Source organism: Amphibalanus amphitrite, unplaced genomic scaffold, assembly GCF_019059575.1.
Source record: "Amphibalanus amphitrite isolate SeventyFive unplaced genomic scaffold, NRLGWU_Aamphi_draft 000198F_arrow, whole genome shotgun sequence".
Classification (NCBI taxonomy): Eukaryota; Metazoa; Arthropoda; class Thecostraca; order Balanomorpha; family Balanidae; genus Amphibalanus; species Amphibalanus amphitrite.
The window spans coordinates 334,107-357,053 of record NW_024881693.1 but is presented as its reverse complement, the minus strand read 5'-3'; the positions used below and the strand labels follow the sequence as shown (position 1 = coordinate 357,053).

Below are 22,947 nucleotides of genomic sequence, written 5' to 3'. Positions count from 1 at the left end.
CAAGTTTGCAAGAAACAGTTCACAATGTTAGCTCAGTTCAATTCAGTGGATGCGTTTTTAAGTTCGGGTGGCTGAAGTGGCACGAATGGCACGTAGTACGTCGACGTGCAATCTGACATTGAATACCGACTCATGAGCTTGCTAAGGGAAGAGCAACTCCCATGATGTTAAATCATTTTTGTATGTTCCAGGAAAATATAATGTCCACCGTAACATCATTTATTAATTTGGCGAGTTGGCTTATTCATGATGTTTGTACAAAACGCGTCATCCTTCGATAACGTACGCTGCAACAGGTAGCACGACCTGACGACCATCAACACACCCCTGACAATGTCGTGAATTGACGGGCCGAGTGAGGGACCGCTCACAGGTCCAGCGTTTGAACATACCAGGACACACACGATGATGTGAGACGAACCGCCCCGTGGAATGGGAGCCCCAGAGGACCTGGTGAACCCACTCCATCGCATCATTCGGACGGTAATGCCTCAGTCAATGAACGAACATGTCGAGCGACCGTACAACACTTGCATGACATGAGTCACATGCACACCCATTCACAACGCAATGTACGTACACGCATCATACATAGCACGAGTGCGGCACACATGTGAAAAACACACTATACGCAGGGACAGCGCACACCCAGTAAGGCGTGCAAATATCTACCACCGTCCCCTCCCCTAACGTCCCATCCCCTCCACAGCCCACCGGTACGCGTGTCGGCGGTGCTGCTCCTCAGAAGTAGAGTGCGCCGTCGTCGTCCGGATCAGTGGGCTCGGACGGCCCGGCGCCGCCCCGGCCCTCGTCCTCCTCACCGTCACTGTCAGAGACCTGTCGGAGAGACGGGTATAGGAGCGGCGCTTAGTATGGTGAATACGGAAGGAAGACAATGATGGCTATTGCGGAGGTTAACGACTTCTGCACGCAGTGGCAGCTGATATTGAAGTACGGGAACGATTTTTTCTCTCTCGGATATAATCATCGACCTGTCCTAAAATCATATGTTTTATCGTATGACTTCATTGGGTGTCTGCCCGTTGGTAATGTCAATAAAGTAAACTAAACTAAAAGTTTTCGAGAAACGCTGGCCACACCGACACATTGTTCTCGCGGCTTTCATGCCACACCAACCATCAGAGTCCCCTCCTTGGCTCACCTGCAGGTCACTGTGGATGCGGCTGCTGGCAGCGCCGTCTGTCGGCGCCGGCGGACGGCTGGTCTGACGCGCAGACGATAAACCGTACAGGAACGCCGACGGGTCGTAGCTGGGGTCCACGTCCTCTTCAGTGTCTGCGGGGCGGGGGGGGGGGGGAGAGGCAAACGTCAGCAGGGAGCGGACATGGACATACATATGTATTGGCGGCATGCAGATCCAACGTAAGGCATGGTCGCGCGGCGTAGATACGAGCCCTTCCATGTTTCAGCTGTGCCGCATGAAAGGGTTCACGTGACGCTAAGATCACGAGGGACACTTTTTAGATACGAGTAAAAATCAAAGGTAAATAAAATTACGGTCAAATGTCCCATCCTCGCCGCAATTTGCCAAAAGATGTCGACTGATGCAAGTCCAACACACCAACGTCAATTCAACTAAACTTCTATGGTGCTGCTGTCCGATTGTCATGTCGTACATACCTACCGCCCAAAAAATACGTAAGTCAAGTTGTCCTACTCCTGCCTTCTGACTACCAACTCTCCCCGCCATCACCCTGTCCAGCGTTTCAGCAGTTCTCCTCACCGTGTTCCTGCTCGGGAGGCAGCTCCAGCAGCATGGGCTCGTCGTTGCCGGCGTCGGAGGCGTCCATGTCGTCCCGGGAGTCCATCCGGCTGCCGCCCGGGTGGTCCTCCTCGTCACTGTACTCCAGGTCTGCGGAGAAACAGAGGGGCGGACGTCAAAATTAAGGGAGAGAGCTGAGAGGGTGAGATGATAAGCCGAGACGCTCCGACAGCGAGAGGGTCGCCACCTGCACAGGTCTCGGTGGCATGTGTCGGGCGACAGCAATGATGCCCGAAATAAAATACGTAGGAAGCACGAACCTAAAAAAACGAGCCACACACCCAAGCCAGCTTGCTTTTCACAACATTCACCACCAAAGGTAATCAACACATACCTACATCCACTTTTAACCCTACATTCACTTTTAGCTGATGCCTGATTTTAACCCTTCGACACTATCTCTCCCCCTTTTCAATCATCCTAAGCGCCCTCCTCCCCCTACCCCCCCCCCCCCCCGCACTCACCCTGCTCGAGAGTGCGGCTGCGTTTGGCCGGCGGCTCTCCCGTGTCACCGGCACCGCTCTCTGATACGTGCGACTCGTCGTCCATCAGCATGGAGCCCGTGCCCAGCGAGTCGGCGTCGGCGTTATCCAGCGCGCGCTGCTGCGCCGCCGCGATGTTGGCCTCCAGACTGCGCAGGTCGTCCTCGTACTGTACGAGGGGGAAAGAGGTCAGATATATGACAGTATTCTCTCATTAATTAGTTAGAGATGTACGGCCAAGTACGGCCAAAATTAGCACCGAATACAAGCTGGCGAGCGATTTCGGTTTCCATGACAATCTGTAGGCTGCCATGACGGTCATCTCTATACTCATCCACTGCATACTGATGCGATTTTTAAACACAGTTTTACAACCCACAATATGTTCTGTCTGATATGGGAGGTCAACTAAGAGCATCTTCAATGTCAATCCTGGATTGAAATTGTCAACCCAAAGTCCGTAGCGCCGCAGCCCGACAGCTGGGTCAATGGTCATCCACCTACCTTTTCGACGGTCGACTTGACGGCATCGACGAGCGCCTGGGCCTTTTCTGTGAACGACGACTCCTTGCCGTTGTAGGTGATGCAGTTCTCCAGCAGCAGCTCAAAGTCGGCCACAAACTCCCGACTCGAGTGGTACTTGTGCACTGTGGGCAGAGTCGGCGACACATATAAGCAAAACGCTGATCAGCCGTCTTCATAGATGAGACGACGGGACCTCATCTTTCCATTTTGCTGTTGCAAAATGCCAACAGCAGACAGATTTGAGTTCGAGAAAGCAAGCTTTCATAGCACTTACCCGCATGAAATGCTGGGATAGCCAGGGGTATGAGCAGTTCACTTACATTTGACCTTTTTCTCGATGAGCTCGATGTCCACAGGGTGCTTGATGACAGCGTAGTAGTCCTTGACGAGTTTGCGGTTGACGGGCCGCAGGAACGGCCACGACTCCTGCATCGTCTTCACCTTCTCGTTGACGATCCGCTCCAGGATATAGGTCAGACCCACCTGTGGTCAAACAGGTGACATTGGGTCAATGGGGCAGGTTAGATCAGGTCGATACTGGTCACGTCACAGCGGGTTGTCTTGCTTCACTGATATGGCACAGATCATATCGACCCCAGCCATAGCTCAGTGCGATGAAGCATACTTTTTTAGACGTAAAAATTCGCGAAAAAAATCGCCGAAATATTAATGAGGTGTGACGCAATACTCGAGACCGACACGTCATAGAACAGAAAAGTTCGTTCTTTTACAACCACCATCGGAACAATAAACGTCCCAACACTGAAAAATCCATAGGTCATCCTTTCCATGGTGGCTATCCCGAGTTACGCTCTGCAGCTAGTTCACCTGGTCATCATCATCCAGCAGCGGGTTGATGGCCTTCTCCAGCTTCATAAGCTTATCCTCCTTCTCGGCAAACCAGTCGATCAGGTGGTTCCGCATCTTCTCCGAGGTGAGGGTCAGCACCGACTTGGCGCCGTTGTAGAGCTTGGAGTTCTCGACGATCTGACTGACATCAGCCAGGAACTCCTCCCTGCTCTGGTACTTGTTCTGGCGCAGGTTGTCGCGGATCGTCTGCAGGTCCATCGGACGCTGGATGATCTTGTAGTAGTCGGGCACCGTCTGTTGGAGAGAGGGGACGAAGTGGGGTTAGAAGAAAGTAGTTCCGAATGATTGAAAATACGTGCTGTCAATCGCCACTGCAGGATGACCAGGAAAATAAAACATGGCGAATTGACAAACGTGCATCATTCAACGCCAACGATGTGCAAGAAAATGAAAAAAACGAAAATAGAGCAACTTAGAGTGTAATTCACGAGCATCGATTAGTAAGCCGGCCCAGAGCCGTCAAATTCTTCCTTCTACCCCACCGTCTAACCACCTCTCCTCTCCCTCGCCCGTCTCATCGCGTCTCACCTTGGCATTGACCGGAAAGAGGAACGGCTGGACGTCCGGCATGTCCCGCATCTCGTTCAGGATCCCCTCCAGGATGGTGCTGAAGGTGATGAGCGGGTCGATCCGGCGCCGGTTGGTCGTCTTCTGCCGGTGGTGGAGGTAGTCGCAGTGCTCCTGGCCACGCCGCCGCCGCCGGCCCGAGCCGCCCTCGCGCGGGGTACGCAGCATCATCGACTTGCGGTTCAGCTCCTCGGCTTGCTGGAGAGTAGAGCGAAAGGCGAGTGAGAATGTGACAGTAAAAACTGGGATGACTATTTGGGTGGCTGACTGGATCCAGTAACACTGTCATATGGCTGCAGTGACTGTTTGTACAGCGACAGTTCACAATATACACCACCTTACCGTTCTTTTATCAGCTTTCTTAATCTCATCACACCCTCATCAACATCCCACCCCAAGCAATACCACCTCACTGTCCCTTCCTTTTCCCGCACACATCTCTCACCTTTATGACCTTCCCGGACAGTTTGATCTTGGTCCCATCGACATTGATCAGCTCCTCATCATCGGGCACATCCAGCCGAACGGAGTCCTCCTCGTCGTCCTGTTCGGTGAGCGACACATTGCTGGAGGGCTGCGGTCCGCCGGAGCCCTGGTACAGCGGGCACGCCTTGTTGGTCCGCATGTGACCCACCTGGTGACACAGGGAGGGCGGGGGAGGGGTCAGACGATGGCATAAAACAGACTGGAGATAAGTGTGACTCAAATGGCATGAGCTTGAAGAGGCCTGTGAAGCACAATGGATATTAAAATAAATATAACTCGAACAGATAATGCCTGTTCTAGTGGTCTGTGACGTTCCCCGGAGTGGCATTACACAAATTTATAGAACAAATCCACCTCACACTAGCAGGATGAGCTCGTAGGGACGAACATCACCAGCCCCCGTACCCACCAAAACACCCCTTCCAGAGCACACATTTCGCCAGCGCCTCCCATACGTCCCTCATGACTCTCCATCTCTCACCTGGCCACAGGCGCCACACTTGAGTTTGAGGTCGGGTTTCAGTTTGGGTTTGCGTGTGCGCGGCTGCTGACTGAGACCAAGCCGCTCCTTCTCCTGGTTGCGCTTGATGCGCCGCAGCTGCTCCTGAATGCGCCGCTTCTCTCGCTTCATCTCCTCCTTTTGAGTCTCGTCCAGCTGACCCGCGAACTGAGACACACAAACACAACAGTCGTCGTCAGGAGGTTAGTTCCAGAAATATGATTGGGATGAATGTTGAAACAAACCAGTTACAGGCTAAGCTAGTTTCATATTCGTATGAACGGCCATAGGCAAGGAAGAAAACTTTTAAGGCACGCTATTGGCCAAATGTAAATTTAGCCCCAGAAATAAGTAGAAAGTTTGTTTCCTTTGGGAAGCCGGACCAAGAATAATATAGCGCAAGTGACTGATGTCTATAGATCGAGAAAAAAAAAACAGCTATAGCTATTCAACCATCAAATCGTACCTATACCTAAGTCACAAATGCAGCCAGGATTAGCCCAACTATATCTGCCCATTCATCCGCAAAAACAGTATCACAAAATAATACATCGTTACCGATGCCGCCAACCGTACCTGTTTGATGAAAGCGTCGTCCTTCGTGGTCCGTATGCGCAGGTAGGCGTCGATGACGGCCTGTTTCCGTACGGTCTCAATACGGGTGTACGTGCCGCCCTCGGCGTTACAGAATGTGCGGATGATTTTCAGCACTCGACCTGAGACGGGTAGTGGCGAGGTCAGTGAGCGGAATGGTGCAGCAATGGGTGTGTGCCTTAATCTTTTCGTTCTGAAGCTTTTCGTTCTAACATCTTAGGCGGCAAGAAGTATTTTGTTATAAAGACGACGACAGACAGCTTGTACCAATTTATCGTAAAACACTGATATGCCCCAATGCCTCAAAAACCACAACACATGGAAACTGCTATAAACATTTACGTGTCCTAAGGCCAGAAACCTAGCCCATCTCACGCCTCCAGCCTTTCCAGTCTCTTACCGGTCGAGCTGTCATCGTCTCCCTTCTTTCTTTTGTCCTTCTTGCCCTCCCTGCCCGTCTCCTTGCCGTCCTCCTGTCCGGCGGTGCCCATCATGATCTTATGCAGCTCGCGTCGCTCCCGCTCCTCCTTCTCCATGTTCAGCTGCGTCGACGTCTTCTTGTTGGATAACATGTTCTCGATGTTGCGACCTGGCGGGGATAACCGTGAATGGAGAGAGAAGGTGAAGTTAAAGATGGTAACAGTGATGTGATTCTTGGCTTTTGATTCAGCAAAAGAAAAATAATAAATAGCCACGCCCATCCTTTGTGAAGCTAAATCAACGGCAAGTATCGCAGACCACCACGTTAGCAAACATCGTTGCGTTCGACGTCAAGCATTGGAAATCACGCCAGAACGGTTAAAGAAGGCCCATCGAATCACAATTGCACCCCTCCCGCATGACCACTGCGCATTGTCTTCGCCACCGGATTATCGACTCACCAAACGCGTGTCATTACCATCGTCGGATCGTCCGCTACTCACCGTGCTCCTCGATGTCGTCATCGTTCTCCTCCTCCGTGGAGGATCCCTCGTCCGTGGAGAGCACCTCGTCCGAGGCGAGCACGCGGTTCTGCAGCTCGTACAGCCGCTGACACTCCTCCTTGTACCGCTCCTGGTGCTCGGCGATCGAGAACCGGTTACCGCGAGAGAACCGGTCCATGCCCTCCTCACCAGCCTTGGCTTTCTCCGTGGACAGCGTTCGAACTACGTCGATAACCTCCCAGCGAGACAGCTTCTTGATCTCTTCATCCGGCACGCCGAAGTTCTTCAGTAGCGCTTTAGCGTTAGCGAGCGATAACCGGCGCAGATCGGCGTCAGTGCCGGTGACGATGCGTTTCGGCTGTGACTCCTGCTCCTCCTTGTTCTGGGTGGGCTTGTTGGGTACTCGGATGTAGCTGAAGCCCTCGCCGCAGCCGGTGGGGTCGCCGGTGCCGACCAGCACCAGCAGACACTTGCCCTTGGCGGCCTGGATGTAGGCGCGCGTCGTGTTCCACGGCGCCACCTGCGAGGGACGGACGACGGATCAGTCAGGGATCCACATCAAGAAACGTGCGGTCAGAGAGTTACAGCAGCGTGGTCTTCGTGTGAGGCCAGACAAAAACCTTTTAGTTATTTGCAATTTTAGCCTCTCAAATAGAACAAGGCACCAGCCAATAGTAATTACCCGTCAGCCTAAATTTACGCCCAGGTGAATCTTGAAAACCAGCTTTGGTAAATGTACGCCAAGCCTTTCCCACTCTTTTCCTCCTCGAAGTAAACTGTCTCTCTCCCTACCTTGATTTCGTCGTCGATCTTGAGGTCCGAGTCGTCGTCGTCGCCCTGAGTGAGCAGGAACTTCTCACCGTAGCCGGCGTCCCTGAGACGCTGCTCGGCCGCAATCATACTGGAAACACGGCGCAGGGTAGGGTCAGTGGAGGCTGGCGGGGGTCATTGTAGTCAGCTGAGGTCAGGAAGGGTCAGTCGGGACAGTAAGGAGGATTGTGACTGATCGGTTATGGCTAGCCACTTTGTTAGAAGTCATGAATCAAGGGAGAATATCGTAATTAGATTGAAATTCTTATAAACAAGAGAAAAGAAATAAAGCTGAAACATAAACAGAAACTGATCGATATACAAAGCTGTGACGGAGGTGGCCCACCTGAAATGCCCACAGCACTGCTCCGGCGATACCATGGCCCGGATCTCCTCTTCCGTCGGAAGCCGAAACTCGGGCTTTATCACCCACCAGTTGCTGTCCATTCCTGCAGACGGAGTTCAAACAGGCGTCAGTGTTCATTATACGCAGCATATCCAACCATCCAAACACCAGCCAATGCACTTCAAATATCATCAAACACACAAACTGTTCTATGAGACGGGCCACCGCACCATCACCAGGCATCAGCGTGTTAGCCTACCACATCCTCAATGCTTATCCAACCACCTGAAAAAATCCAGTCCCTTCCCACTCTAACACACGACTACTCTTCGCCTCACAATGCACAGAGCTGATACTGTAGGACAGTAGCTGATGGCCCGACTGACCAGTTCGTTTGAAGTCGGCGCACGGTTTGAGCCGTTTGCGGATCGAGGACTCGGAGTGGTGGGGGAACGCCTTCTTGATCACCTCCATCTTGATACGGCGCGGGTTGTCGTTGGACTTCCAGAACAGACGGTAGATAAATACCTGTGGAAACGCACGATATGTGAGCAGGGCCTTAACGTGATCTAAATGGCATAGTGAAGAAGCAAACAAGTAGAGGATACCGCGAACAACGACAGTACAAAGATGGAATCATTCCTGTTGATGTTGTTTCACGAAAAAGGAGCTGATTAAGGTGGATTGCTGTCATACAGAAAAACAGCGTCTTTTCGTAGGGAACTAGTCGTCTTACCTGCAGGAAGTCCCTGGTGAAGTTGTTGGCCCGCTTGGAGTTGGGTCCGGGCACCTCATACAGCGGACACTGCTGGCCTGCAGTGAACATGGCGTCCGCCTCGCGGATCGAGTAGCCCTGACTGTGGGACGAGGGTGGGGGAAACGTCACGGTTTGCATGAGCGTATACAAAATCTGATGATTGGAACTCGCAGGAAATATTGGTACCCAAGATGGCAGCTGTAGAATATAGACATGGCATTAGAAATTCTACATAAAATGTATGGATCCAATAATTGAAAACTGACGGTTTGCATATCAACCTTTATTTCCCCTTAAACAATCAAGTACCAACACATCGGAACAGCAACAACCCTCCCACCTTCCGACCTCCCCTTCCAACATTTTCGACCAGCCGAACACCACCCACTCCCGGCTCACCGGGTTCTGATGACGATGAAGTCGGTCTCGGGCGGGTTGTGCGGGTAGATGGGCGAGCGGTACATGTTGTTCTCCACCGTCTGAACACATTTACCCGGTGCCATCACCCCGAGGAACGGAGAGGTGTGCGCCAGGGCCGTCTCCCCGTACCGCAGCTCCGGAGGGCCCGGGTCCTTGCCCGCCTTCCGTTTGTAGTAGTTCTTCACCTTGGTGCACATGCCCACCTGACGGCAAGCAGGAATATGAGCATGAATTGGAGACAAACCAGCTGCAGTGGTCAATGCTACAATCCTATATTCATGGACAATTATGACAAAATACAAATAAAATCAACAATTGAATTACACTAAATAACACTGTCACTGAGAAGGGAAAGCGCACAGCTCAACTGGTCTGGTCTAGTCAGCCAGACCAGACCAACGCCCAGTTTCCGCTCGTAATCTTATCTAACACAACACTGCCAGCGCCAACATCAATGGTCGTACCTGAGAGAGCATGGCGGGATGCTCCTCGCAGTACTCGACGAGCACCATGTCGCCGTCTCGACCCGTCAGATCCTCGGCAGAACGCATAAAGAACACGTCGCCGCCACCCGACATCAGACGCTCGTGCTCACGTTGCTGGACAGATAGAGCGGGGCAGTTAAAAGGCGACGGTGGTAGCGAGGGGTTCACTGGGGCAGCCCAGAAATCAAGGAAGAAAAGGACGACATAGGCAGATCGAGGCAAGTGAAATTCGTGTTACATGGCTGTAAAAGTAAAATGCAAGCATCACAAAATCAACGGAAAAGGCGTTACGGTCGCCTGATGAATATGAATCTAGTTTGGCGAGCATGACAAGGCACGTGTGAAAGGTCATCCTGCAGCTTAACTATAGCTGATCTCTGTCTTTTGCCTAATGGCCTAAATGGCCTGACAGTCTAATGGCCTGACACTCACAGAGCGTCTTCCCTATCAATCTCCCATTTATTATCTCGTCTCTTCTCCCTCCACCTCTCCATCGTCCGTACCTTGGCCTTTCGTTTGATGTTTTTGTGCAGCGGGTGGACGGGTACCGGCTCCTTGCTGGCCAGCGGTCCGCTGGAGAACTTTTTCAGCGGCGGTCGGTGGAACTGACGCAGTTTGTTGGGGCCCATGTGGGTGGGGATAAACGGCGCCTGCAGCTCCACCTGGTGGATAGAGGGAGGGTAGGGGTCAGACGGGTCACGGGGAGCAGTGGGGGTGACGATGAAGTGACACAACAGTGACGCTTGACGGGTGCAGGCAGCAGGTCAGAAATCGATTTCCATAATGTCTGGGGGCGAAACGTCCTGGTAATATCTACCTGTTGTGACTCTTATCAGGAAACAAGAACGAGACAGGAGGCGGACCAGCTTACACTGCACTGGACTTCACTTCAATTCAATTGAGACTATTCACGAACTACTTTTTTGCTCTATTCTCTTATTTACGCAGCTTGGCTTCAGTCATCCAAACACTATCCCCGATCTCCATTCTCCAGATCTCCGGGCACTGGGGTCGCTCGGAGCAGTATCTGCACCGTATCGGGCGGCGCCCCATCCCGACCTGCCAGCAGTGCAACCTCAAGGCGTGCCCCGCAGCCCGCTGCATCGTGTGCAGAGAGGGCGCCGACACTCCGGAGCATGTGTTGCTCAGGTGCCCGTGCCTGGCCGGCGCCCGCCTGCGACTGACGGGCAACATCCACATCCGACCAGAGCAACTGAAGGACGGCGAGCTGGTGGCGGCCTTGGCCGCCGGCTACCTCCGCCACAAGGAGCCCCTCACGGGGTTACAGGCCGGCCCCAGCCGGCCCTGAGGGGAACACCAACAACAACAACAACATCTCCATTCTACCCAAACTTAACCTCGATCCCAAGACCAAGTCCACCGACCATTCCCCTGCCCCCACTCACCACGGGGATGGAGTGCTGCAGCAGGCCGCTGGCGCTGCCGATCTTGATCGAGTTCTCTGTCGTCTTGGGCAGGTAGTACTCGTCGTTGGAGATGTTGAACGGATCCTTATCAGTGGGCTCCGGGGTAGCCGGAGGACTTTCCTCGTCCATGTGAGTGATGACACCAGCCTTACCTAACAGGATCTTGGACTTGCGCACGTGCGGGTGAGGGATCTTGATCTTACGCTGCTCGCCGGCTGAAGAAAGAAACAACGGAGTTGTTAATATGTGTTCGCGATAGACCGTTCATTATAACGAAGATAAATAATTAGGAAACAGTCTGTTCCAATCAATGGCAATAAGTCATCCATATTGATATTCACAAAATCATTTTGTGTCCTCGTAAAGGGTGTCTAATTACACTCAAAGTCCAGCCTCCAGCGCAGCGTGCCTGCCTTTCGCTTCTCTCGTCCTATTCCTCTTACTAATCACTCTCCATTCTCTTTTCAATCCTCGCCGCCTTTAGCTACTTTCTCCCCCATATTCTGCCCCATCCCCATCCGTTCACTCACGTTCTCCCTTGCCCACAGTCGGATCCACGTCCTCGGGTATGCCCAGTATGATGTTCTCGTCGTTGGGGTCCAGGGTGAGTATGCGCGGCTCGGGCATACGGCCCATGTCCTGGGCGTCGTAGATGATGTCGTCCTCCCATCGGCCGTACACCAGCTCCTCGTTCTCCACGGGGAAGATGGAGAACCAGCCACTCTTGCCGCCGTCACCAGAGCTAAGAGGAAGGAAGAGGGGAGGGGCAGTTCAATTCAGAGCAGAGCATGTTTATGTCATGAATATGCTTTAAGACGACGTTGTTTTATAGAAATATAGACCGAAACCAGAAACATCACATTAATTTTCTTTGGAAGCTCATTTCCAGCATTAGTGATACATCTAGCTACTTACGAACACGCAGCTCGGAGCTCTACCCAAATTCAATCCCCTCACCACCTCACACACACACAAGTCAGGCCCGACAGTATACCATCCCTTCTCGGCTCGACCTCTCTCCACTACAGCATCGCCCCAACGCACGTGGGCTGTCGGACTTTGAGTCCGGCGGGGGCGGCGAACCCGGGCGTGGCCGGCGGTTTGCCCGTGTGGCTCAGCTGCCCGGCCGTCCGGTTATATCCCGACGGTAGCCAGCCGGCCGCGTTCGTCTTACTGTTGAGCTTCTGCATCACCTGCGGGGGGGGGGGGGACACGGAGGGGGCGTGAGATGACAGGTGGACGGATTGTAAGCTTAGAAGCTTGGGAATGACGGGGACCGTTCTTACGTCTGTTGGATAGCAAAACTTCCAGACTTGGATAAGACGGACATATAGGTAGTGCAGAAATAAATTTAATACTGAAAAACACGATCAACGGCGTGGGCAGCCTAAAAACACAGTCACAGTTAAATTGGCTCACTAAATCGTCTGTAGTGAAAAAAAATGACTTCTAGGTACTATTTGCGCATGATCACAAACCATAACGCATAACCAGTTACTGGATTCATTAACATCCTGTACGAGTCATTCGTTTTATGATTAAGGGCTAGTAAGATAGTAAAAAATATTCGCGCACTCTTACAACAAGTCTACAAATAACAACCCCCCACTAATGACGTCGCCCATTTAAGTACAGCACCCCGCACCTTGTGTTTGATTTCGTCACCGTTCCAGATGACGTCATCCTCCCAGTTGAGCTGAGTGACCATCAGGTAGGCGTCGTCCTCGAACTGGACGGCGCCGTCACCCTCGGGACCCTGCTCGCCGTCCGAGGAGGTCTCCTTCTTCACCTATGCGTGGGGAGGAGAGGAGGGGAGGGGAGGGGAGGTGTTAGATGGGGAGGGGCTCCAGTCACACGCTCAGGTAGAGTGACGGGGGAGGGGAGGGAGAGATACGCATCAGTGTTGTCGGGCCTCCAGGTGTCTTGGATGAGCTATGAATCAGATATTGGGCGGCTGATGCAATATTACAATTACGTTTGTTTTCATAAATTAAATATCGCAGAAAATCTTTAACGCACAATAAGCTGATGACAAGAAGATCTCATTAGGTCCCGTCCAGAAACAACCCTCAGCAATCAATTACGCGAAAATGAGCGACCCTCTGTTTTTACAATCTCTATTGGCTCATTATTGACCGTGAAAAACCCGACAGAAGAACCTAAACTACCCCCAGGTAAGATGGGTCGATTAACACCGGGAAACTGTCAGGATGGCGATACCAGGGGGCCGCTGAGGAAACAGCGCGACAAACAGCGAGATATGAATCGCGAGTTAAATGAAATCAATTACGATCAATGTTTCCAAAGCAGAAAGATGCCATCTATTAGCAAGTGATTAAAAACCAATTCTATAGTCCCATAGCAACGAGTTGAAGGACGAAAGTATAGCCATGGTATAGCCATTAATGATTACTGGAAGCAATTTATCATTATGAAAGAAGAAATAATACCTCCAATGACTAAGCGCGTTAACGGTGTGAATTGGTGAAAAGTATCGATGTGAACAAAAAAAAAAAAAATAATAAAAAACGCGCCAATAAAGTGCACTGAAGCTGATAGGAAACGACAGATTGCATGTGCCGCTGATCATTCAGCAGTTGCAGCAGAGCCCAGACTGGAGCCCCGAGCTGCGGCCCCGAGCCCTCTGAGAACTGACGGTGGAGCGCAGCGATCCGGCCGGCCGGTCCCCGTCGGCCTCGTCCTCCCCCTCCGACTCTGCCTCGTCCTCCTCCCTCTGCAACAGAGACCGGCGCGGCGCGCAGCGGTAGCGGCAGGCAGCACGGCACGAGCTCGCGGCGGAGCACACCGGCTCGAACGGCATCGATCTGGTAGATACCGGTTCGAGCCGGGTGCTTCGGGTAGCCAGACGGATATCAGGTGAGAAACGATAAAACATGGGCATTCATGGCGCATTTGACCGGCCAAATAAAGCTTCTCAATTAAATGGTTACGTTTCAAATCATGTTACAATATAGTGGACCGAGGCTTGTTTTCAAGATTGTTGATTTAAATTTCACATGCGTTGCCCGTTTAATCGTTTCCACTCCTGGCGGATGCGGTGGCGGCGGTATACGTCAGCCGAACGCCGTAAGCCAGGCGGGCATCCCGACGACACGACATACCTACGACAAACATGCAAACGTGACACCCCCTATCCCCACCCGCGGAGGTGGGTGCCCCCGTGACGGGGAGGCTCGGGCGGTTTAGCTACACAGGTAGGTCAAAAACACGATGCACCCCGTACAAAGCAGCGGGGGTTAACGCAGGTTGCAGACTCAACAATTGACGTCAGCTAGCTAAGTCGTGTGCGGCTACACGGCATGAATGCTCGTTAGTTTTGTCTACCAAAAGAAATTATTGGAGGCGGTGATTTATTCAAGTTTACCGTTCGCTGTTATCGTGTTGATCCAAGCCGACAAAACCAATTAAGCACATCTGCCGTAAAGCTACCACGCAGTTAGAAATAACACGTTACCGAAGCTAACATTAACAAACGCTGAAAGGGGTTGCACCTCTAGTGAGACAACGGTATCGACCCTCGCCAGTGAACCCTGTCACTCTGTGAGAAAGTGACAGTGTCACACTGCACGTTAATTTCTAGGACGGCAGCGCGCCCGCCATTCCCTGACGGGTATTACGAGACATCCCATGCAGTATTTCTCAACTAGGACGGCACATCCACAGGCACTGGACACCTACCCATCACTCCTTCTCCTCTCCCTCACTCACCTCCGTCTTGTTCTCGCCATTCTTGTCGCCTCCCTCCTTGAAGCCGTAGTTGCACGTCTCGCCATTGGCCGGCCAGTCCAGCATGTCGTACCACAGCTGCGAGGGCCCGTACCGCCAGTCGGTGGACTTGGGGGAGCTGCTGCCGGCCGGCTTCTCTTCCGTGGCAGGACGCGCCTGAGCCGGGGCTTCTTCAGGGCGGAGGAGTTTCTCCTGTGGGAGAGAGGGAGAAGGGAAAGGGCCGGATGAGTCTTATGGAACTTCATGGCAATGTAGAACCTGATAGGTGATCGATTAAGGGTAAGCATGGATAAGTTATATCTTTGAAAAACGTTCGAATCCCTCCTATATTCCAGCAGAAAGTACACTCGTTTTGCCAGCGACCTAACATTCACGAACTTTTTTGTGCGCATTGTTGCTCATTTTCGCTCAAACTATGTAATGCATCGCAAAAAGCAGACCGTAAAAAGTGGCACACCAGGAATCAAAGATCAAACTCTCACAGCCAACACACAGGAATGGCATAAATATATGAAAACAATAGGCGTCAAATGCATATTTGGCCGCGCCTCTCCCCACCACCCTCCCATCCCAATCCAGTCTCTGACCTCGTCATCCGATTCCACTTGCTCGGGCGGCAGCGGCGGGCCGAAGCTCAGCGTCAGCTCCTTGGGCTTCACGTCCGAGTCGTCATCGTCGCGGCGCTTCTTCCGTTTCTTTTTGCGGGCGTTCCGCCAGGGGAGAGGCAGGCTGGCCTGGCGACTGGGCCCGAACAGCCGCGAGAACCGCAACACCTGAGCGGGAGGGGAAGGTCAGAGAGGGGAGGAGACGCGACGGGGACGTAAAATGGCTGGTGGTGACACAACAGGTTGCATTCTATACGGACGGTAAAATCAACTCAGAAAACAGTTCTGGCACTGTCGAGAAGCACGATACGATATCATGCAGGTAAAAAATAATCAATTAATAAACTTCTACCATTCGATGTTTGGTTACAAGAAAAAGAAACTCTGCATAAAACGATACATGAGCCTAAGAGCTCCGCCACCCGCAAATGGTCCAGCCCGATCGCCAACCGTCCCTTCGACATCTCTTTCATTCCTCGACCCGACCCCGTCGCCACCCACCTTATCCTCTCTGAAGTCGGGGAACAGGTCGGTGATCTCCACACTGGCGTACTTCTCCGGTAACATGGCGCCCAGAGGCGTGTTGAGCTGCTTCTTGCGCGGCGGCGCGGGCGGCGGGGGCGGCGCCGGGGTTGAGCCGCCCCCGCCCCCGCCCACAGCCGGCGGGGGCGGCATCAGGCGGGCGTCCCGCGCCTCGTCACCGTCATCATCATCGGCGTCGTAGTCTGCAGAGGAGAGAAGATAGTTTCACATCTAGCATGGTAGCGTGCGCCGTGATAGGTTAAAACACGTAGCCATGTTTCGTGGCACAGCGCGACTGAACGCGAATATATCGACCTCGTGATCTAAGCCAGCCATCAACAAAGCCAATAGAACGAATATACACAGCGAACTGATCGCATAAAGATTGCACTGACGATTACAATACGACCACAGCCAACCAATGGCGCCGATGCGTCCCGAAAATAAATTTCAAAGAAATGACTGAAATGACTGAGTGAATGGATGAACGATTGATGGGTACCCCCAAAGTCAACCATTTCCAGCCACTTGCAGCAAACCCACCTAGGGAACGATTCAAACAAGCGTGCGAGACACTGCTCCGCCCCACCCACCGGCCACAAACTCGACTGACCCCGTCTACCGGTCAGCGACCGCGGCCCACCGGCAGCAAAGGTCACGGCCGGGGTCAAGGTCATCGCAACCGAGGTCAACGACCCCAACTGACCGGGCGATGTCGAAGGAAAACCGACGACACCGGAAGCTATTTTGTCTGAAAGGCATGCCTCGAGTTGCAATTATAAATTTAGTGACTGCTAATTATACAGGTAGTAAAGTGGACGATATTTTCACATCTTCAATCCGATGGCTAAATTTCGCCAAAGACAACCACCGCAATAAAAAGAAGAGGTCGGAAAATTAAAAAAATAATCAAAGTGTTGTTTTCCGCAGTAGCTAGCTCAAATCTCGTCATCTACTGTTTCATCATCTTCGCTCCTTCTCTCTCTCCCCCCCCCCCCCCGCCCGAGACCCGACAAACGTCTCGTGGGTTTCCCGGCCGGGAGATCACAGTCCTGTGCCGACGGTAAACACCAATGGCCCATCGATCGACTCGACCATTATCAGCGGATCTGAGATAACCGAGAGGACTGCGTGTGTGTGCGCTCAGTGATAGCCAGTCGCACCTGTTGACTGGAGACAGGTGCAGTGACCTTGTGTACCCCTGTGACCATTCATCCATTGCGTGTGTGGGGAGGGGGAGGGGAGGGGTTGTGGGCTTTTCAGCAGAGGGGGTGGGAGATGATCAATTAAAACGTTAAAATGATTCTTCACGCTCTAGTAATGGACAGTCGAGTGTTGATTGTGATTGATTAGGGCTGAGACATCACCGCCTTCATTAAACAAAAACACTAAAGCCAGGGTCCGCAAACAACCAACAAACACACTTACTATATGTACAAACACAGCGGCGTGGGTCAGACCAGCCTCAGAGACCCTGCGCTGTCGGACAATCCTAGGGGATGGCAAAACCCAGCGGTCGAGGTTTTACACAGAGTAGTAATTTGATAGATATCTTAATATGGACCTGCCTGTCGCCCATCCTTGGATTTTCAGCACATAGCTCGAAATAGAAAAACAGCCGATAGAGTTGGATGTTGGCAGCGCAAATTATTTAGCGCATGGTATGATCTTTTCCATGTGAATTATCATTTTTCTAGAGGAAATAATGATACGCATATCGCATAATTTCAGTGACTACAACACAAATTCCATTTCTAATTACAAAGGTGGCCCCTAAAGAAGAAAAATGGAAAAAGGAAGAAGGCTCAAGATCGGAAATAAACAAATTGTCTCACTCAAACTCTGAAGGCTCAAAAAAGGTCGGCCACGATAATTACTGTTCCAGGCTAAAACATGCAACGCTACCGCAACATTGACGGTCGGAGCGACACTTTCCAACACCGGAGAGTTTATTGGAAAATGAAGCCGCTAATGTGACGAGCTATGCATATTTTGTCGCTACTGAAGGTCAACGTCATAAAAATGACCACAACCATTCACATCGGCTCGGATCAGCGGAAACATTTGCGGTGCTGTCCAGCCTTTCACTCACGATATTACGTGATGTTATGACGGAAAGAACCATCGATACCGACCTATTTTAGTTACTCTTCTAGCGGGATGGCATAGAGGAAACACTTCACACCCTGCAGTATTCTCTTCATGCGCCTTTTGAAATAACCATCTTGACTACCAACGTTCTGGCGACCCATCCAGCGTGGGTTAAGATTAGGTCTCAATGCACCCCGCTCCCCCCTTGCACCCACCGTCGTCCCCGCCGGGTTCCATGTTCCACCGGGTGTCCCCAGGTGCACCCACCGTCGTCGCCGCCGGGTTCGGTGTTCCACCGGAGGTCCCCCGGGTGTACCCCCACCCCGTCCCCGTTGCACCCACCGTCGTCGCCGCCGGGTTCGGTGTTCCAGCGGAGGTCCTCCTCCGCCATCTCGGAGATGTCCCAGTAGTCGACTGCCGTGGCCGACGGCACCGGCGCCGGGGCGTCATCCTCCTCCTGGGCGTCACCGGACTCGGCAGCTCCTGAGGCAGCAGAGGGGGAGTGATGGCTGGTCACTGGACGAAGAAGGTAGGGGGTACATAACTCCGGGGTAAATTAGAAGTTGATTGTGATCGCTGAGATGCAGACAATTAAATCATACTGGGCACTGCTTGTTTCTTGCTTACACTTCTAGTAACAATGATGCAGCTGAATGGATGCTTCATTTGAATTTGCAAATAGTTTCTCATTTCTTTTCTAAATCAATAGACAGAAACAGCAGAAGCTATGGTAGGCAGCAACAATGAAAGGTAGCAACAGGAAGATAGCAACAATGAACACATTTCTCACCTTTTCCAGTGTTGCCGGTGGAGGCTTCGTCTCCGACCACATCTCGCAGCAGCTGGCCCAGACCGAGTTTGCTGAGTCCGCGCAGCTGGGCTCGCGCCTCTGCGTCCAGCACGTCAGTCTCCAGCTGGCCAGAGCTGTCTATGTTGCCGAACAGCACGGCCGTCAGGTCCATGCCGCCCCCACCGCCGGCCTCTCCTCCGCTGTCCGAGTCGCTGTCCGACATGGTGGCGACTGGCGGTCCTCCTCTTGCTGCAGCAGCATGGTGGTGATAGGATATTACAATGTTAGGCTAAAAGCGCCGGAAAAACCATCTTTTTCTCTAACCATCTACCTTCCTGGCCCCTGGGTCTAGGCCACTCGGCAGTGTGGCATACTCTTGCCAGTTGCCACCTATCCTGTTTAATGAACTGGGTGAAACAGTGCGCACTCCACAGTGCACACTGTTTGATTGACACTGCCACGTTTTACAGTCTGAGTCCGGCTCATTAAAGCGCACTAGCCGCTAGTGAGGCGAGCGGGCGCTCTGGGGCCTGCCGCGCCCTGCTGGCCGCCAATAACACCCATGGCTCGGGTGCCAGCGGCGCGAAAGGGAAACTGGTTAGTAACTCGACCAGAAGGTTCTGCATCAGCGTCGCCTGCGGTACGCTATTGTACTGCGGCCCGCACCACTCCGCCTGTAAAAATTGTATGTTAAGTTGCCAAGTGCTTACCTACCTACGGCCTTTACAACAAATATCTACCTGTCAAATATTGGTTTATATAAGTGTTTTAAAAATATAATTCTCCTGTACCAACTACCATGTGACCTTGCACACACAAATCCAAAAGCTCCCAATACTGCCTATAATAAAACTATAGAATACATGCAGGTTGAAAAAGACTAATGCCTGAAACAGACTGTTTCCGCAGTCAGGAAATCGCATGCGAGAGCCTATTCAAATACATGGAAGCACGCTCGCATCAATCGCACGCACCTCCCGCAAGCGATTGATGCGAGAAGAATTATAATATATTTGAATAGGCTCTCGCGTGCGATTTCCTTAACGTAGAAAGAGTCTGTTTCAGCCTTAAAAATGGCAATCTAAGCGTCCTTGAGAGTCACATGGTTACTAACGACTAGCCAGCCAAGCTAAGTCTTCTCAATATAACAGAAAATCTCAGTAGTACGGCCCAGCTCAGCGCGTAACACGTTTGAGTTTTGAGAAGATTCCATCTCCAAACACGGGGCTGATTAACCTGTGATCTTTTCTGTTGGATAGCCCATCCCTTTTGCTCCATAATTGACAACTCTTAGGTCACGTAGGAGAATATTGTGGTGGCAGTGGCCAGTGCCAAGTGAAAACTCAATGGCATTAAAGTTGTTCTGCTGAAGTAATACTTTTGAGAGACCTACATCTCAGGAACCGCTTGGGTGATTGGATTGCTTTTTTTGTAGGGCAGTTACTTGCAGCCTGATATCTTCTCCGACTCCCTATGCCTTCAAAATCACTAGTCAAAATTTTGGTCACATGATCTGCAAAAGAAAAGTTTAAGAATCTTTGATGTTGTTGTTGTTGGGTTAGGGAGCGTAGCCACAAGACCCAAGCCCCCAACTCAAGAATCTTGATCAAAACACCCCAGGCACCCTGTTTTCACCATCCACCATTCTTACACCTAGCATTTTACCAATTTGTTTATGTAGGCCACATCAGCAGCCGATCATAGGCTCAGGCTGATGGGCCCGAAACATTTTAATGAGCCGAGACTCTGAGTCAGCCTCAGTAAGCCTGAAGTCTGGACCTGTTAGTCATGTTAGTCAATAAGATGAAGAAATGTAAAGCATGTTGAAAGTGCCATGCACTGTGGAAAGGCTAGTAAAAAAAGTCACAACTGCTCACAGAAAACAGGGGAAAACTTACCAAAATTGGCTGATAGCTTCAACAAACTTGGGCAATAAACTCAAATAAATTCATCCCTACATTGTGTTGCAGCCTATACTATCGAAATGATCGAAATGTACCAACATGACAGTACAACCATGGCAGTGTATATACCAATTTTTACATAATTTTCACAGCAAAATCCAGCAAAATCTCACAGCGACTCTGCGCTGGATTTGCCGTTTTCGTAAACGCAGTATGGAGCAGTGGAGAAAAACTCTACTTTACCGAAATTCAATCAGAAATCCCAAATACTATTTTTGAAATAAAAATTTGTTTTGAAATATTTCTGCATCCAGTATTGCATCTAAAAATTACATTCATTACGACATATTCAAAATTAGGGAGATTTAAACAAAAATGAACTTAAATAGAGAAAGGATTTTCTAAATTGATAAAATATGGTAGCAATATCAGAAAACCTAAGACAAATACTGCGCACCTGCGTCAAAAATGTTTATACTTTTTGGTTCCGGTAATTGGAACGAAAGCCAATGACGTCATTCACATAGAAGCATTGATAGTTGACCAAGTTTCCGAAAAAATATTATTTTTGATGCATAAAACGTCATTTGAAAGGTCATCTTTTGCTTTTCAAGTCAACTGAGGATAAAAACTGGTTGAAAGTCCTGAAATAGGAAAGACACTTTGGTAAAACCATGCCATTCCCTTCTGATAAAATGACGTCATATAAAACAGCAAAAGGAATGCTTTGAGGTCGGAAACCAGGGAGCAATAATAGATCATGAGACATGATACCGAGGTTTCGTGAATCCGGTCTCACGCTGAAGCCAGCAGTCGCAACCCGGGCTCCGTGAGGATATCCGCCCTCATTTCGCGCAGCATCGACGCCTGTCATCATGTGTGGTGAGTGCTAAGTCATATTTTCTACTACTTTGATTAATTTGCATTCTGCACACTAACTGTAACGGTGACTTCAGACCAAGGCCTTCAGACTACTTCCTTTCGGTTATCGGTTATCCTTACCTAACTAAGCAACAATTAGTGTTTCTACTTAATTTTATTTTCTTCTGTGGAAAAAATATGTGGTGCCTTCAGTTCAAGAGCTGAACTCATTTAGGTATAATAGGTATCACTCTTAGACAAAGGTTCAGCATTGTGCGACACTTCTTTGATTGAAACCTATGATTTATGAAGTCAAATAGAAGAATTTTGGGCAATGCTGTAGGTATGTGCCACAAATGTATTGGCCAAACATGACCTTTTGGCCATGTGACCTTTTCTGAGTAAGCTGTCCTTAGAGCCTCTGATAATCAAAAAGAAAGTGGCAGTTTTAATTTCTTACATCCTAGGAAAAGTGTACTTTGGAAATTGGAATTACATATTTTTGCAAGCAGCACCAGAGTGAAGAAATTACATGCTTCCACATTAGAACCATCATTAATTAATGTGCCCATCTTTGCAGATTCTTTGCAGATTATTTACTGAATTTGTTTTATTTTCGGTTCCCCCCCCCCCATCATTCATTAAGGCTCATGCATAGATAATGTTAATTAATTTACCTACTATGTATAATAAACCAATTATGCCTGAAAGTTATTTCAGCTTAACTGTCCCTTCATTTGCGTGAAAGTTAAATGCCTAGGCACTGTTCCCATTTAAGCCATAAAAATGTCACTTTTTATGATACTGGGATTAGGTTATTTGTACATACTCCCTTCTCACAATAATTTGCTTCAGTGTTTTTCCACCAGAGGATTATCAAGGTGAATTTCCCATTTTAAATGAAATTTTGGTTCAGGTTTCTGTTTTGTAGTGCCAATAAACCATGTCAAAACATTTTAAGATTCCATAAGTAATCATGGAAATTGAAAATGCCTTTTAGGTTTTCCAAAGGATTTTCCTTGATTCATCCAGTCAGCAATATAGATTATATGCCCCTAGATGCATGGTGCACGTCTCGGTGCCCTGGTCGATCCGGCTCGGTCAGCTCCAGCCAGCTCTGTTCCCGGGAATTCATGGCCCCTGGGCGTGGCCTCGGCACGCCCCCCCCCTCTCCCCCCCCCCCCCCACCCTCCACCGGAGGGGAGGGGAGGTGGTCGTCTCCGCAGCGGCGGCCCGTGAAAGTACGCGGCGCCGGTCAGCCCGGGGCGGGGCCGGTTCGGTACGGTCGCCCTAGACGGGCACGCGGACGACCTTGTCCGTCCCTCCCCTTTCCTAGCCGATCGGCTCCCTGAGCCACCGTCTGCGCCTCTCTGACGGGATTTCACGGCAATCGCGCTGTCCCTACCGCTCATCCTTTCACAGAAACATTATCCCGCTGGTACATCTCCCTCTT

General features: G+C 50.9%; 2 protein-coding genes across 8 annotated transcripts in view; one reads left to right on the top strand and one right to left on the bottom strand.

Moving 5' to 3' along the window:
- Positions 1–206: 206 nt before the first annotated feature.
- Positions 207–20,843, bottom strand: LOC122384771 (transcription initiation factor TFIID subunit 1-like). 2 transcript variants are annotated; one of them, XM_043372489.1, is made up of 31 exons: positions 20,628–20,841; positions 18,730–18,978; positions 18,282–18,422; positions 15,828–16,051; positions 15,309–15,494; positions 14,704–14,913; positions 13,631–13,708; positions 12,620–12,763; positions 12,019–12,167; positions 11,505–11,716; positions 10,954–11,189; positions 10,051–10,209; positions 9,527–9,661; positions 9,042–9,265; positions 8,622–8,742; positions 8,272–8,413; positions 7,886–7,988; positions 7,522–7,630; positions 6,730–7,249; positions 6,207–6,395; positions 5,789–5,928; positions 5,195–5,380; positions 4,673–4,861; positions 4,189–4,425; positions 3,619–3,894; positions 3,111–3,273; positions 2,770–2,912; positions 2,248–2,434; positions 1,745–1,873; positions 1,163–1,296; positions 207–837 (listed from the first exon to the last, which is right to left on the bottom strand). In XM_043372489.1, the coding sequence occupies exons 2-31, from the start codon at positions 18,950–18,952 to the stop codon at positions 742–744; spliced, it is 5,385 nt and encodes a 1,794-aa protein (XP_043228424.1). In that variant the 5' UTR covers positions 18,953–18,978; positions 20,628–20,841; the 3' UTR covers positions 207–741. The 2 variants fall into 2 exon arrangements, with proteins under 2 accessions (XP_043228424.1, XP_043228426.1); XM_043372491.1 differs by lacking the exon at positions 13,631–13,708 and having other exon boundaries at positions 20,628–20,843.
- Positions 20,844–21,367: 524 nt separating this feature from the next.
- The window catches only part of LOC122384773 (glutamine--fructose-6-phosphate aminotransferase [isomerizing] 2-like), a 32,900-nt gene continuing 31,320 nt past the window's right edge, over positions 21,368–22,947 (top strand). For 5 of the 6 annotated variants that reach the window (XM_043372498.1, XM_043372497.1, XM_043372496.1 and 2 more), the window contains exon 1: positions 21,375–21,515. In XM_043372498.1, the coding sequence (XP_043228433.1) occupies positions 21,509–21,515 (7 nt within the window). In that variant the 5' untranslated portion in view covers positions 21,375–21,508. Of the gene's footprint in view, positions 21,516–22,947 lie in introns of all 6 variants that reach the window. The other variant, XM_043372495.1, reaches the window with a different exon arrangement.